Raw genomic sequence first — 17,858 nt, forward strand, 5'->3', positions numbered from 1 at the left:
GAATTTTATTCAAAATCTTATTAAAATTTGTCCAAAATATGCAGTCTAGTCGAAAAGATTGAGAATATACTTTTAAATTGTGTAGGTATTTTAGACAAGCAAAAGTAATATTGCACAAAAAAAAAGAAAATGAAAAAAATTTTATTTTAAAAGAGTTATTATTATTACTCATATATAACACTACTTGATAATATCTACAAACACACAAGTCGACTCAAAGACATCTCCACCATTTTTGGGAACGCTTCTTAATTTCAAGAGAAGCTTATAAAATTAACGTTAAAGATAAGATATTAATTTTGTATTATATATTTTAACATTTTATTTTATTTAAAAATTAATTATAACAGAAAATAAAAACAATAAACGAAGTTTGTTATACAAAAATGATGTTTTATTTTTATAAAAAATAAAATAGCACTATCTTCAAGGGTGTTTGGACAAAAAAGGAAGAGATATAGGTAAGCTTGCCATTTCAATGGAGCCCAAAATTTGTTTGTAATTAAACTAATACTTTAATAAACTGTACTCCGTAACGTAAATAAATTTAAAGATATAATAAGTAAGTATTTGCTATTGCTTTTTTCATTATTTTAAAAAATGATTTGAAAATGAAAGTATTACTTTTAAAGGGGCACGGGGCCCAGTGAAATCTTGGCCAGGGGTGCCAGCAGTGTTTAAACCTGCACTGTCCAACTTATACTTTAAACTTATCAACTTCTAAGATTATTAAAAAAAAATACAGCATATGCACAGATGATATAACCATCATAGTTATGCATAAACGCATGTACATTTTGAGGATATATAACCTATATATTTTATTTGATTTCGTTAAAAGCTAAAATTTTCATATTCCAACGCCACGCCACAAAAGAAATATAACTTCAAAAAGTCAGTACTTTTGACCGGATATAGCCATCTTTATGTAAATCGCATTAAAATTGGGAAACATATCGGCAGTTGTTTTTACAAAACTGACTTCAGATTCGGATTCAGCGCATCAAAATACATAACGATAGGAATGTCCGGTCAAAAGTACTGAATACTTTTTTTTTATTATTCACCACACTATTCACAATACCATTCACACAACTTCCGAATGGTCTCAACCGTTTATAAGTTGTGTGGTATTTGTTGTTGGGAGTACTTTTAAGCTAAAAAGGCTTAAAGCTCGACCCAAACGAACAGTTTTTTTTGAACACAGCTACATTCAAAGAAAGATATTACAGTTGAATCTCAAAAACCTTCAATAAAAATTGATTACACAGGCAGCTTCCCTGCAAATATGAAAAAGCCATACACAAACCCCTTCTAATAAATATTATGTTTTTTTATGCCCGGAATTGCTTAGTTCTGTTCAAATCACATACAATACAAATTCCTTTAAATAATTTTTTTTATTTCTTTCTTTCTTTTTACAAAATATTTGTTCAAAAAATAACAAAAAAAGCTATCATGTTATGTTTAGAACACATTTGTGAGAGCTGTGTAATGTGTTAGTTGTTGTTTTCTGTTCTGACGATTCTAATGATTTTTTCATTGTTGAATATAACTTAAATTAAGTTAAAATACGAACCTTAACTATATATGTATAATTTATGATTATTAATATTCATCACACGATTCGTACACACAATCTACTTCATCGGGATGCAAACATATTTCTGGGCCTGCAGCAATTTGTTTAACTTTATCTCTTTCTGATGTTATTAGATTCCACAAGCGTACTTCAATTCCAATTCTAAAAATATACAAATAGAAGAAGAAAAGAAGATATATGTAAGTCTATTTAACCAATAATTTCGATTCTTTTTTGAGAGTTTTTTATTCAACTTTTAATTAGTTTGACACATTTGAAAACTTTCAAGTGAAGACTGAAAGTTTTATAGTTCCATACATATTTGATTTTATGCAAAAAAAATTAAAAACATAAATTACCTTAAGCCTAGCCTCAAAACATCTGACTTTGTGGTGTGGTATATGAAGTCGTTATAAGTAAACTCTTCTGATAATATAATAGATGATGTTTCCTTGTCAATTTTATTCTTTTCCAACCAGTCCTTTAGTTGGCGGTCCACTTGTCGTTCCCTTTTTTGTATTTTGTTTCTAAACAAAATTTTACTTCTATTCCTCTTGTGCGTCTTAATACATCTCACCGTTTTGGCACCCAAAGAAACTCTATAAAAAGTTTTTTTTTAATATAATGTATGTAAAGTACAAATTATAAAAGTTTATAAATTAATAAATTAATTGTTTGTATATCTAAGCCTTCACGTAACGGTAAATTTTCCCAAAAAACATGGCCAAATGATTTTTTTTGTATTTCTAATTTATTATTGCATGAAAACATTAAAAACAGATAGTTTTTAATTGTTGAAGGAAAATATGATTTTTGACTAAATATGGAACCAAATTCGGCTAAAACATGCAAAAATTATAAAAATGATAGTTTTGAAATTTGGTATTTTCTTGCATTGTACATCTTTTAATACAATTCTTAAGCACCAAATTTGTTTAAAAAAATAAAGAATACAATATAAATACAATAATATTAATACATAGTAATAAATGAGCAAACATTGTAAATGCAACGTTATATTTCAAAATTTGAAAGCAATCGGTGAAGAACTATTCGAGATTTGCTATTAAACGCAAATGAGCATGAGATATGACTTCAACTTAGTATTTCCGGAAGAAAAAAATAGATATTAAAAATATTCAAACAAATCATGAGAAAAAAAATTTAGTTCTTTTAGAGACCGTTACATATTTGATTAAAACAAATAACAACGCGCTGAGAAATAACCTCCACAAATGTTAAAAAGCGAAATTTAAGATTTTCTAATGCGAACATCTCAAAAACCTGATTTAATAGAATTTTTTGACTTCGGATTCAGGACATTAAAATCCTATAGAAAAAAGGTGCTTTCATAATGGCATGGTTGCTTTGTTTACATGCGGTCATTTGCGATCAGACTAATGTCAGAAAAACTATTTGCGCATGTATTTTACTTTGAATTTATGAACACTTTTTCTGATTTGCGTCATTTGTCAAAATTTTTAAGTTGCAATTCAGCCTCTTTTCCAAAATTAACAATATAATATCTTAATTCCATCCTTTAAGAAAAAAACTTTTTTTTTCAAACATTTCTGCCAATATTTACAAATTTATTATATCCAAGAAATTCGCGTTTTTTTGGTTATTTTGACTTGAACTTTGAATTTCCAACTAATATTTTGACAGAATTGAGAAACAAAGAAAAGCTGTATCATCTTTTACGTCATGTTCAAGATTTTCCATTTCTTCAATATTCAGATAAAATGAAATTTGATTGCGTTCTTCCTTATCGTCTTTGAGAACCAATATTAAAAAAGTCGTAAAAGATTTTAATAGCTTTTGTTTAAAAAAAATACCTAAATTTAAAGACTATATTCATTACTTTGTGATACACAGAATATTAACTTTTACATTATTAAAATTTCTTTCTTTTATTTATTTGTACTGATAAAGTACATTGCATTTACTGTCATCAAAACGAAGTATATATTTATTAACATATTGCAAATACAACAATCAACTTTGATTTAATATGTCACTAGCAACAGTATCCATATTTGACTATTTTACAAAACACAAAAAAACCTCTTATTTCGGATTAAACTATCTACTGTACTCCTCTTTTTTTAAGTTTTCACTTTAAAAGCATCGAATTATTGATTAACTTTTATAATGTATATGATCAGTGAGGTTTGAACTGAAGCTCACACTATTTGTTAACAACTTAACATAAAAAAAGTTCATAGTTTATAGTTTTGACCATGTTTTCGGAAAATTTTACCTGTGTACCTAGTGCTATGATGAATTAAAAAAAAAAACGACACAAAAAGCAGTTAGCATTATTTTTGAGCTCACCTTGAATCATCACATATATCGTATAAGCGTTCTAATCCATCATTAACTTTTTTAAGGACTTCAATTTTTTCCTTTTGTTGTTCGACAAAAACTTTAAAAACAGATTGTATAGTTTGTTGTGATTCAATTAATCTTTCCACAACTTGATTAAATTCACGATTTGAATTTGAGATTTCGCCTCTACTTCTTCCATCTATGGAATCATTAAAGCATTTTTCCGTTTTTTCATTAGGTTTATAGTCATCATCATAGATTGGCATGTTTTCTTGCCCTGCTAAATTAGCTCCAAGTTCTTTAAAGTAAATTGAAAATAAAAATATGGAAATATTAAATTAAATGAATAATAAAAATACCTGGAGAGAGAATCATTATACCAGCTTGAACGGCTCTTTTGACTAAATTATCTAAAGCAAACATCCAATGTGGTTTAATGCAATGCATTCTTAAAACACTTATTACTGCTTCTTGAAATGAGTAAAGCGCCAGATGCAAGTGATCAATAGCTGTTGTGTCGAAATCTAAAGTTGCCTTAAGTTCACTTATTGATTTTTCTAGATTCTCTTTATTTTCATCGACTATATATTGTCTTAGACCCCGTATCATAGCACATAGATCTGTTTTTTGTATGGCAAGCTTGTTTTTGTTGTCCGTTTCTAGTTTACTTATCCAAGAGTCACAAATTTGGATTTCATCATTTTCCAGGACTTTAAAGAGTGTTTTTCTTCTTTGAGAATCCTTTTTTAGCATGTAGAAACCGTCGATTTCATTCGATTCACAAAATGTACTTTTGGATGAGGTAGAACTTAATTCAATTTCAGGTGATAAAAGAAATCCTGCAGAGTTTCTTCTGTCTTCTGTCTTGAAAGGTTGCTCTTCGCTTATGATGCTAGTATTAATGTAACTTTTATCAACCAATAATAAATAATTTATTTATTAAATTATAAAGCGGAAGCAGAAAATAAAATAGAGAAACAAAAACTATTTTTAAAACTAGTAATGTGCTAATGGTGGTAGGTTCCTGAATGATAGAAAAGATTTTGATGATTTGCCTATTTTCATCTAGTACAGGTAAAATAATACAAACAAACAATAAATAAAAAACATTGTTACCCTTATGAAACTTGGTAGTAACATAAAAATAAAGCCAATTTGATTGCTCTAAGAAAAGTTATTGCCGATTAAACGCAAGGATGCTTGTTTTTTTACTTCAACAGTTAAAATATAACCGAAACCCATGTTAAAAACATGATACTCTGATGAAATTCAGGACGAAGGTTTTAGATAAAGTTGGAACAAAGAATCCATAAAGTTCTTAAAAATATTTTTGGTGAAAGGGTGTTTTTTTGAGGGGTTTGCGTTATGTGTGAGACAGGTATCTAACAGCTAACATAAATTTTGTTAATTTTTTAAGCTTGGTAAAAAAGGGTGTTTTTTTAAGAAATGATGAAATTCAATGAAAATTGTTTAAAATATGTATTTCATTTATAACAGAAACCTAAGCAGTCTATAAACAAATTTTAGTTGAAAGGGTATTTATTGGGACATAAGGAAAAATCCGCGATAAGTCCGATAAAAATAATGGTATAAAAGGTACCCTTATGAAATTTATTAAAAATGTTGTCTTTTCCATGGGAATTACGAATAAAATGAGTTTATTTTTCATGTTAAAGGGTGTTTTTTTTAGGTGTAGAGAAAATGTGGGTATATTGAAAAAAACTAAGTAATAATAGTGGTACCACATTGAAATTCAGCAATTATGTTACTTTTGAGATTGGAAACTAGAATCTAAACTGTCTATAGGAATATCGTGGTTAAAGGGTGTTTTTTTGAGTGAAGCATAAATTGATGGGCCATCTCAAAACATTTTGGTAAAACGCGTTTGGGATAGAAAGCAAGAAAAAACAGTTTTTATACAAAAAAAAAAATTGGGTGAAAGGGTGTTTTCTTTTTAAGTAAAATCAATAATTGGTCTCAAAAAGCCTATAATGCGTTTATAACTCAAGTATATATGTTCAATTTGTCATCGAAAAAAAAAAAAAATGAATCAATGGCTAATTGCATTTTTTTTTTACAAATAACCATAAACAAAAATTATTATAATTATATTGATAACCATTAGTTAAAAAAAAAACGTTTTTCCCTGTTTCTAAAAAAATAATATTTTAAGTTGCAACAGTTTTATGTTATAATAATTGCGATATCTATAATAGTATTTTCTAATGCGCATGAAATTATAAGAAGTATTGTTTTTTAACTTACTCAAGCTCAGGTGTTGTAGGTGTATTACAGTTGCTGTTCGAATGATGTTTGATTATTGTATTCGCTTTATTTGTTGACCTTTCTGCTGGTACAGATATACTTCTACTAAACTCATTAATACTGCTTCCACCAACTCGGAGTTTTGGATGTTTGCTTGAAAAAAAAAATCAAAAAATCAAATTCAGTTAAAAAAAAAACTATACTTATATAAAATATAAATATGTTACGTTAAAATTCATATGTATGCTTCTTTTGAACTCAACGTTATTATTTAGTATACTTAGGTATACTTACTCAGATATAAAGGGGTCATCCAATAAGTTCATAGCTGTCGGACGATCTAGGACATTGATTTCAAAGCAGCGAAGAATAAATTTCCGTGCAATAGGTGAAAGCTCTTCAGGTATAGTCGGGTGTTTTTTATAGAAACCAACTTTGAACAAGGCTGCTTCAGCTGAACCAAGTTCAATAAATGGTGGCTTTCCTGTTGCCATTTCTACATTAGTACAACCAAAAGACCAAATATCAGCTGCAGGTCCATAGCCTCGCAACCCTTGATCTATTACTTCTGGAGCCATATATTGCAAAGTTCCCGTAAAAGTTTCGACTACTGGATTTAATCCAGCAAGTCTTTTCGATGTTCCAAAATCCGATATCTTCACAACTCCACTGTAAGTATTGACAAGGACATTATCACCTTTTATATCTCTATGGACAATTTTTTGTTCATGTAAATATCGAAGACCTTCAAGAATTTGCTTTGAATAAAATGCCATCGTAGATTCACTATCCTTAAGAGGGCCCCATTTTTCTCGAAGGAGATCTGAAAGGGATCCCCCTGGAACTTGTTCCATAAATATTTTAAAATATCCATCTTCTGATAGAGAACCTAAATACTTTATAGAAAGACAAAAAAAAAAAATTAAATTAAATAGAATTTAAATGAAAATTAACATACCTGAACAATATTTCTGTGACGCAATTGAGAATGCAATTTAATTTCTTCATGTAATGGTTGTACGTCTTGAGAATTTTTTTCCGGTACTTCTTTAATGGCTATTCGCACTTGTGTTTGAAGATCTCGTGCAGCATAAACAACTCCATATGTTCCCTTGCCCAATATAATTCTTCTGTTTTTATCATCAAGGTCATATTCATACTTTAAATATTATAAACAGTTTATATTAGTATATTCAAGTCAAAATAAAAAATTTGTTTACCTCAATTTGTGTTTCATTCACAGAGAGATTCACAAAAACTTCTTGATCCGAAGCCATTTCTAATACAAGTTCATAGAATTTTTGTCGGCAATCAGTTGTAGGAAAATATATTTGAAAATCATCCGAATTATGATGAACATATAAATATGCACATCTATCATCGCGTTTATATAAGCTTACAGATTTAATTTGACTGGCAGTAAACACAAAGTCATGTATTTTTTTGCAAGCATTAGTTTGGTGTCTTAAACAGAGATTGACGATTTGTATTGATTTTTCATCTGCACCCATGTTAATTGTTATATAACTTGGCATATTTATTTTTTGAGGCTCGAATATCTACAAAAAAAAAAACACAAATTAAAACACATTTGCGAAATACGCAGGTCGGAAAATATTCACAAATAAAGTCTACGCAGAAATCCCTCGATACTGCTTTAAAATAAGTTCACAATCTATATTTTGTTTTGTTTCAAGAACTATTTAAGTTATAACTATATAAGCTATTTTTTGGTGTTTCACCGGTGCAGAAACGGGTTAGAATATTCCTGCAGCGCATTCCTATTGACTGACACCGAGTCAACAAAATAAAATGCGATCACCGTTGCACTCTTCGAGAAGCCTCGCAGACCTTCAGCGCCGACCCCGCACAACATCACCTCGGGATAAGCACTCCACATTATATCCGCTCTTCACCAGAGTGGTTCGAGTCTCTTACTGTATAAGAAGCCTTCAAACTTGGTATGCAGCAGTTTTGGGAGATTGTACAGAGGATGTTTGAAATTTTTTTTTTTAGAACCTTATCTAACAGTACCTGTGATATACCAATTTTAGAAAAGTTTAATTTTATCAAAAACTCGTTTAACGATTTTAAAAAAATCAATTGTGAGTTTTTGGAAAAGGTCTATCCTTTTACGAAAAATAGTTTTTTTTCAGTCATTATTAACGGTACCTGTCATAGAATCGTTTTTTTTTTTTTTTGTTTTAATTCTGAATTTCTCTCAAACGATTAATTCTATTTTATCTAAATTGAACATAGAAAAGTATTTCGACGGTTAAACTTCATAACGTCGTAAGTCGTTTTTGCAAGTTTTTCAGAAATCAAAAAACAATATGTTGTGTTTCTTGTTTTTGTATGGGATCTATCATTACGAGCTTTTGAATTTCGTCATTACTGAAAAATGTTCAAAACAACATTGTTGAACTGAATATACCAAAAGATAGCTCTGAATTTTCTAAATTGTTTGCATTTTCTTTCGAATTTTTCGACCTACTAGGTTATGAAGTTTAACCTTTGATTTATGTATATAGTTTTAGTATACATTAAAAATATAATTTCGAAGAAATAAATTTTGGACTTTTGAAAAAAAATTTGAATTTTTTTTAGAAAATCAAATTTCAAATCTAGCGTGTGAGTCAAACACTCATCGTACACAATTATAGAACGACCGCAAGCTTCAAATGCGAATGAATTAAATGTGGAACGAATACTGCATGCTAGAGTGTTTAAAATAAAAAAGAAAATGCATTACTGGGGTCGCACCTACTTGCTCTTATGGTAAAAGTAACTCTAATGCTAAAGCTTTTTACTAAGCAAAGTTAGGGAAAAATTAAAATTTGATATTTTTAAGGAATTAATTAATTAAATTAATCAATTACACAAAACCAAGTATGCCATAAATAATAAATACAAATTTTCTCACATTTTTCAAAAAAAAAAAGTTCGTATGCCATTTTTAAGAAAATATTATTCAACGCTTAAAAACTAACTTTCAATATAATTCATCGACCCATTTTCAAAAAATTGATTTTTCAAAAAAAAAAAAAAAAATTTAATATTTTTTCAAAATCCAAAAATGTGTTTTTTGAAAATTTTTAAAATTTTGTATATACTGATTGTTTTAACGTTTTTGTATACAAATTTTGCTTGAAATCTGCTTTGGCGTTACCGAGAAATTCATAAATCAAAAAGCCTTTCTACCGCAGGTTCCGTTAATACCGCTGCAAAAAAATATTTTTTTTATTTCCAAAGGAAGCACTGCACACAAAAATTTGAATCAAAATCGTTATAGCGGTTTTTGAAAAAAATTAACTTTTCTATTTCCGTTATATGACAGGTACCGTTAGTTTTAGTCCTAAAAACAAATTTCAATCTGCCTCTAGGGAATTACCCCAAACTGTTAACCGCTCCATTAGTTTAGAATGCAGCTCGAGGTACTTACAGACGGACAGACAGACAGAATTGCCGGACCCACTTTTATGGCATTCTCCATCATCATAATGTCATGTGTCTTTATTATCTCGAGTTCGATTTTTTTTTTTCCGAACCATTAACTTGCCCTATAGAACCTATATCGCAAAGCGATAACTTTTGAATAATCACGAAAATATGTTTTTGAATGAAAACACATTCACTTTACATAAAAACATGGGTACTTCATTTTTAAACAAATTTTTAATATGGATAAATGTACTCACCAAAATTGGGAACCGGACATTATTTGGTGCTTCAGAGCTAGTGGCTTCTAAGAAAAAATCTATCCAAAACTGGAAAACTTGTTCCTTAATATCACAAGTATGATCGTCATTCTTTTTTCGAAAACGATGAATCAAAGCAATATTTCCAATGGTTGACTTCAGATACCAGTTTGGCGGTTTCAATTTGAACATACACTCTGCTGCTTGAATCGCTTTTGTATAATCCTCAGCTAATACAGAGATTTCAAAAAATGTAGCTACATCCCAATATTCTGTCAACGATGAAAGGCTTCCTTTTTTTCCAATTAAATTATTTAATGTCATAGCTATATGCTGCAATTCTTCGGTATTACTAAATTCTTTTCCATCTATTACCAAAAGCGTAGCTAAATTAATTCCCGCATACTCGTTGGGCTGGACTTCAAAACTCTGTCTATACCATTTAATTGCATTTTTCAAACTATTTGTGTCAGTGTAACTTGATTCTACAAAAATATCTTTATAAATTCTCCCACAAAGACAAAGCATGTCTGGGAATTCGTTTTCTTTTTTTTCTAATGCTTTTAAAGATGATGCTAATGCTTTTTCTCGATCTCCTTTTTTGTTTCTTCTGTTGAGGGCAAAAGCGTAAAGAAAACTCATATTACCTGTCTCAACATATTTGCGGGTATTAGGAATACTTTTTAAATCGTTGACTAATCGCACCATAGAGTCGTAGTCTTGAACATCACGCAATGAACACATAAAGCTATGAACAACTTCGCCAGATAAAACGTGAGGGTCATCGAGTCGTTTGCGCATTTTAAGTAAGATTTCAGTAAGCTTTGGTGTGTTCGACGCATATTCTTCTCGAACAGCCCTTAGGTCGCCTAAAAACTTTTCTCTCATATGTGCCCTTATAAATAAAAAGAAAGAATATATTTTATAAAATTATGTGTTATTTAAAAGAAGGTTTTTATTGGTTTTAAGATGGGATGTAAAATAGTGGGCAAAATTCATTGACAACTCAATCAGCCCTAATACGTAAGTCGTTTGTACTAAAATGACACAAAAACGCTCTGGATGGCAGCGTTTAGGCTGTAAAATAATTATTGTGTCAAAGGGAAAAAGGGCGAAGGGACTTCGAAGTTAAATTTATAATTAACACAAATTGGCGCTCCTAGAGCAAGTAGTTTTCTTATAGTTTTATTACAAACGAATAACGAAATAGAGGGCTGATTATCTTTTTTGAGATGGCGCAAAAGTTTAATATATCGCCTTTTTTTATGGAAATTATAATTTTCTTTTTTTATTTAGTAAAATTATTGGTTATTATCAGTAAGATGAAATTTAACCTTGAATAACTTTTAAACCAATAGGTTACTAAAAAATGCTTCAGATTGGTGAATTATAAACAAAATTACAAAAGCCAAAAAAAGATCATGTTATTCGTGAGGAAAATCGACAAGTCCGATGCGCTACATCTATTCGTAAATATTATTTATAATAAGTATAAGAAAAATTAATGTTCTATACAATTCTTCCACTTTAGATTTTAGACAGTCATTAAATTTTAAGCTTACATCGAAATTGTTACTAAAGTTAATTAATTTAAGGAGATTTCGCTCACAGATTAACAGAATACTGGCAAAATCATGATAATATTGTTAATAAATATAGCAAACATAATTTTATTATAAATATTTTTCAAACATACTTTGATTGGATCTCAACATCTTCAAGAATCCGCCGTAATTTAGTCAAAAGTGATGATTGTTTAAAATCTCCCGTTTCTTTATAGAAAGTTGTCACATAACAAAAGCCTTGTTCACAAAGTTTGTAAGGCACGAAAATGTAATTTCCACATGATATCTGAAAAGTTTGGAAATTCATTATACATTTTTTTCAGAAACAAGTTGAAGGTAATCTAAAGTCGAATTATAACTTTGTTGTTAAGGGTTGTAAGGGTTATTTCATACACACATACTATTTATAGTTTAGTGATTAGCGCTGGCACAACCAATCTTGTTGAGAAAATTGTCTATTTTATTATTATTTATTTCAAAGTTAGTTATTTCAAAACAACAAAATCATTCAAAAATTGTATTTTTTAAAAAAAAGAAAGATTCGAATGTTAATAAGTTAGAGAACAAGTCTAAATTAACATATAAAGCAATTTATGTAGTTTCATAGTTATAGATTCAATTTTAAAAAGGGAATTAAAAAAATCAAAATAATTATAATAATTCATACTTACTTTAAGGCACAGCGTCTGTTTAGATTGAACATCATTATATGTGAGAATATTGCCTTTCATACCAAAGCTTTCCCTAACTCCCAAATGATAAAACAAGGAACTTTGTTGAGCTTGGATACTTAAATCGACCACAACGACATCGGCATTATAAAACGTTTCTAATACGTTGGTTTCCCCAAAATCAAGTCTTTCAAACTGTGAATAGAAAAAAAATATTATAATAAATTCAATCCTGAAAATGAATCGTCAGTTGTGAGAACGGAATAAGTCCACTTTTTTCACTTTTTGATGCAGATGTTATCTTTAGACGTAGACAGATCTTCTAAGTCGAAAAAAAAACAAAAAAAATTATTTTGGTTGTCGAAGTTACAGGGGGTGAAAAATTTCAAAAGTTTGAAGAACAGAATAAATCCAGGGGGGTCATTCCGTATCTCGATTATCGTCAGACGTTAACGTTTGGACGATAGAGTTGCTTCACGTAAAATCGAAAACGTCAATCGTTTGAACGATCACGTTTTCGCTATAATTTTTTTGCTTCACAGAAGACGAAAATCGTCTAAACGTACACACAAAAACGTTCACGTTTGAACGATAGCTAAATAGCTCACGTTTTCCATACGTTTATACCCTTTTTTATTTTTTTTTAAGGCTGTACTGTGACACAATGTAATATTAGATTCAAGTTTGTTTACTATTAAATACAAAAAACATTAAAAGATGGTTAATTTTTGGAGTTACTCTAAAAAATTTAAATGACCTAACAAACGTAATGGTTGTATGTACATATTATATTTACATGTGCATATAAAACATATACATAAAATAATTGTTTTTGCAAGAAAAATTCAAACTAGAAACAAAAAAAATTAAAACAAAAAAAAAATTAAAACAAAAAAAAGAATTAAAACAACCCACCACCAAAACAAAAATGACAAGACACAAAAAAAAATAACAACACATAACAAAACAATAACGCATCTTCTCCCTCTTATTCTAAATGACAGACAGAGTCAGTATGACATTTAAAGCAGTTTGAGAATTTATGAAAGCTCTCAAACTGCATGAAGAAATAAACGTAGACGAAACGTATTTCGCTGAGTTACGTGAAGCAAATTGGGGACGATCACGTCAACGATAAACGTTTTGACGATAAACGTTTTGAAAATTACGGAATGACCCCCTAGGATTTCAGGCTACTGATTATGTCTTAACTAAGACGTTCACGGGTTTTAATTGCATAAAACGTTGAATAGGTTATAAGAGAAGATAAAACCGCGGAGTGCTATTAAATGGGAGGGTCGAAATTGAAGATAGGGGTGCAAAAGCCCCCTTTTTGGTTTTTTCAATATACCTCGTAAACAAAGCATAATTTTGATAAATTGATTTAAAAACTTGTTGAAGAGAATCAAGTTTAATATCGGAAAAATGTTTTTTTAAAAATTGAAAAAAAAAAAATTCCATACCAAAAGAGTCCAAAAAAAACATGAAAAAAGTAAAGAAAAGCGATTTTTTGAGTTTTTTTGCTTTTTTAACGGTATTTTTCTTTCGGGCTGAGATAGTCACATGCATTGCACTAAATAAAAACAGTAGATTAAATTTCCTTCAAAATGCTTGGCTCAAACAGTTTTTTCATTAGAAATCATCCGAAGAATGACTATTCGAACCTATTTTTATTTTCCCATTTTTTATTTTACTCAAGTAAAAAATAGACCACAGCAAAAAATTTTTGTTTTACTTTGTATAACACTTTTTGTTTTGATTACTCAAACTCTATCAAAAGTTAATCTATAATTGTTTTAAATAAATTACGCTATTCAGTTTTTTGCGTTTTCTCAACACTTTTGCAAAATGGACTTATTCCGTTCTCACAACTGACGATTCAAATATAAAGATGTAATTTTATTATGTGATTTTCAATAAATAATTTTAGATAGCCTTTTTAGAAACAAAAAAGGTGTAGGTAATTATTTATGTATCATCAAATCACGTAAAAATTAAACTAGAACTTGTTGTCGTACAAGCTGTAGGGACCCTTTACCACCATAAGGAACCATTTGGTCTCATCAGTCCAGAAAATATTCCAGAGAATATAGAGAGTCCATTATAAAGGTTTGGGGATAATTCTGCTACAATAAATTTGGGCCAATACAAACAAAGTCAAACAAAACATGAATCATTTTATATGCTAAACAACTTAAATTGTAGTTAAATACTGCTTCAATGAGCTTAACCCCAAATAATGAGAGTCTAAAAATAACAAAGTTCTATCTCAAAAAAAGTTCTAAATTCAAGCTTTAAGGCATAAGAACTTTGTGAAAAATTTAAAATTGAAACAAATTGATGGGACGAGTACGATAACTGTGGCGCCGAGATTTGACAACGGTATTTTGTATAACCTACCTAAACAAAAAAACACTTACAGTCATGAATGATACCTTTTTCAAAAGCCACATTTGTACGCTTTATGGTAATTTTTAAATCAAGTCATATAATATAGTTTTTGAAATAATCGATCTCTAAAATTAGGGGAACAAAATAAAGAAAAAAAAAAACACATTGAACATTGTTTCGCTTTGCGGGTTCTCAGCGTCCCCTATAGTGAGCGTAAATGGGGTATTATTTTTTTTAAAGACGCATAAAGCTCTCAACTAACTCTATGCAATAAATATAGAAGATCTTTTTTGATTATGGTACTCTTAATACCAAAGTTATCAAAACAGCAAACAAAAAAATAAAAATCTGATAAAAAAGTAGTTTTTTTTAAATTTTTAATTGATTTTAATAATTTATTTGATTTTGGGTGTATCTAGTATAAAATACTTGCATTGAACCCCTCGCCTCATCAAATCTCGGCGCAACATTTATCGTACTATCCCCAAAATTGGCCATTACGGCCGACAACAAAATATATTTAATCATTTGTTACTGACTTGAGTAAAACCCAAATTTAATTTATAACAAGTGTCGCATTTCAACAATTAAAACATACAATAGTCGGAAAAAGTATTTTGACAAAATGAACATTTTTCTAACTGATGCGAATAATCTGTAATGGTTAAATATAAAATAAGGAAGTTGACGGTTATTTAATAAGTATATTATGGTGCATCTCATAATGGTCAATGTCAGTCATATAGTTGGTATTATGCTTCGAGGCTGCATTTTTTATTTTTTGTATAAAAAGTGCTAATTTCTGAATGAAAAAGTATTTTGACAAACGTTCTTTTTTAATGTTGGTAAGGTAAGGTAATGCATTTTACGTGTTTCAAGCACGTATAAAACTGACAGACTTTTTTAGGCTCCAATTTGTAAAAAAGTGGGCAAAACGGTCGGAACTTAACATTGAAATTAGTACATCTTCTGTTGCAAGTCATAATTTCGGTGTGTCTGTTAAAAAATCTGTGAAGAACTGAATTTATCACGGGAAACTATAAATTACCAAATATGAAAACACAAAAATATAATTATACTATTTAAAATTTACCACAAATGGGCAAAAAATGAAAAAATGCACTAAAAACAATAGACGCATTTTGAAGATTTCTCTTTTAATCGCGGATTGACTCCAAAAAGTCTGGTTTTGGAAATGCCATTTTTTCATCAAAAACTTTGCTAACAAAATTACATTTCCATATTTATGGGAAGATAATAAAGTACTTCCCTCATAAACCAAAAATTGAAAAAAACTTAATTCTCAAAGGAACATATTGGTATGCTTCTTTAATTCAAAAACAAAGTTTTATGGACCACATTCCCACAAATTTCTATCTCAATGATCCGTGAAACGCAAAGGAACTGTTAAAGCTCCGTAAAAATTTGGTCAAGTTTGTTCCAGAAGCAAAAAGCACAACAACATGTTCCTTTGAGAATTCAATTTTTTTTTTAATTTTTGTGATATGAGGTTAATACTGTATTATCTTCCCATAAACATGGCAAAATCGTCTTCTTCGAGCTCAATGCAAAGGGTACTTTTGCTAACAAAGTTTTTGATGAAAGAATGGCATTTCCAAATCCAAACTTTTTGGAGTCAATCCCCGATTTAAAGTGAATTCCTCAAAATGCGTCTGTTTTTTTTAGTGCATTTTTTTCATTTTTTGTCCATTCGTGGTAAATTTTGCATAGCATAATCATATTTTTGTGTTTTCATATTTGGTAATTTATAGATTCCCGCGATAAATTCAGTTCTTCACAGACTTTTTTAACAGACACACCGAAATTATGACTTGCAACAGAAGATGTACTAATTTCAATGTTAAGTTCCGACCGTTTTGCCCACTTTTTTACAAATTGGAGCCTAAAAAAGTCTGTCAGTTTTATACGTGCTTGAAACACGTAAAATGCATTACCTTACCTTACCAACATTAAAAAAAAGAACGTTTGTCAAAATACTTTTTTCCCTCAGAAATTAGCACTTTTTATACAAAAAATGCAGTCTCGAAGAGTAATAACAACTATTTGACTGACATTGACCATCATGAGATTCACCATAATATACTTATTAAATAACCGTCAACTTCCTTATTTTATATTTAACCATTACAGATTATTCGCATCAGTTAGAAAAATGTTTTTGTCAAAATACTTTTTCCGACTATTGTAGTTAGAATACAATGTTTTGAAACAACTAGTCAAATTAGATTTAAAGTTCTTGAAGTTTTAAATTTGACGGTGTTTGAAACTCGACAACGTCTGCGGTTTGTTTATGTTGGAAGCAGGGGAACAGAGGTTATAAAGTTACTTCAAGGCCGCTAAAAAAAATGTATATCCCATACTACTGACAATGTTAAAATTCCAAGCTACAAATATTTCATAGTATAAGAAGCTACATCGGTAACAACATACCTAAAATTTCTGTAATGCAAACCATTTGTTTTGCAAGATTTGTGTAAAGCTTTCATAAACAAATCAACTTAAGACTTTGCATTATAAACATTTTTCAACAATTTATTCTTACCGGAACTCTTTGAAAATTAACATTTAATGCAGAACATATTTGTTTGACTTCTAATAGAGCAGTATTTCGACCCTCTAAATTATCGTCAAACTGGGTGTCGATTACACAAGCAATATCCATGATTTTTTAAATCCTTGAGTTATTTGGACGACAGCGCCTTCTGCAACAAGTATGTATTCACTTCACACTTCTTTTAATTTTGTATGGCATAATAATATTGTATATTTTTATTTATTATTGCATTGTTAGAAATATTTCATTAATGTTTTATCTAAATTGTATAAAAACTTTGAGTTAACTCTTTGATTTGAAAAATGTTGTTTATTTTATAAATATGAATTGAAGTTTTATTATTATGAATATGGATACCCAGGAATATGAAGATTTCGACCATAGACTAACAATTACGAAGATACTAAGGTCTTAAGTGAAATGGGCTTTAGAGATAGGTGTCAAATTATTTTCTAACTCGAAGAGCTTGTAAACCACAGTACACATAAAAAGGTAATATATTCCGAACTGACATTGGTCGCCAGATTGTCAAAACATGACACTTTGGCGACCAATGTCAGCTACCGAATTCTTAATTCTTTAAAATACCGACGAAAAACGCATAAAAACCGATAAACCACGCACACCACTAATTTTTAAACAATTATTTATCATTTTCCGCGATGAAACACGAAGAAAATTTGTTATTTTTCAATTTATAATATTTTTAAATGACATTTAATAAATTATAACAAAAACAAATTTCCTGTTTACTGCGATTAGGGGGGTTCACATTAACCAACT

The 17,858-nt window shown here is 29.4% G+C and overlaps 2 protein-coding genes across 3 annotated transcripts in view; both read right to left on the reverse strand.

The window, feature by feature from the left end:
* The window catches only part of LOC129916353 (NAD-dependent protein deacetylase Sirt7), a 131,027-nt gene that overhangs the window by 112,330 nt on the left and 839 nt on the right, over nucleotides 1–17,858 (reverse strand). The window lies entirely within an intron of this gene.
* LOC129916352 (mitogen-activated protein kinase kinase kinase 15) lies at nucleotides 1,382–17,441 on the reverse strand. Of its 2 annotated transcripts, none has more exons than XM_055996226.1 (12): nucleotides 17,064–17,441; nucleotides 12,110–12,304; nucleotides 11,570–11,724; nucleotides 9,874–10,768; nucleotides 7,396–7,734; nucleotides 7,134–7,334; nucleotides 6,470–7,071; nucleotides 6,176–6,328; nucleotides 4,270–4,802; nucleotides 3,917–4,208; nucleotides 1,942–2,181; nucleotides 1,382–1,744 (listed from the first exon to the last, which is right to left on the reverse strand). In XM_055996226.1, exons 1-12 carry the CDS (start codon nucleotides 17,181–17,183, stop codon nucleotides 1,609–1,611), a joined length of 3,861 nt encoding a protein of 1,286 aa, XP_055852201.1. In that variant the 5' UTR covers nucleotides 17,184–17,441; the 3' UTR covers nucleotides 1,382–1,608. The 2 variants fall into 2 exon arrangements, with proteins under 2 accessions (XP_055852201.1, XP_055852200.1); XM_055996225.1 differs by having other exon boundaries at nucleotides 4,270–4,817.

Source organism: Episyrphus balteatus, chromosome 3, assembly GCF_945859705.1.
Source record: "Episyrphus balteatus chromosome 3, idEpiBalt1.1, whole genome shotgun sequence".
In the NCBI taxonomy this organism is placed as follows: Eukaryota; Metazoa; Arthropoda; class Insecta; order Diptera; family Syrphidae; genus Episyrphus; species Episyrphus balteatus.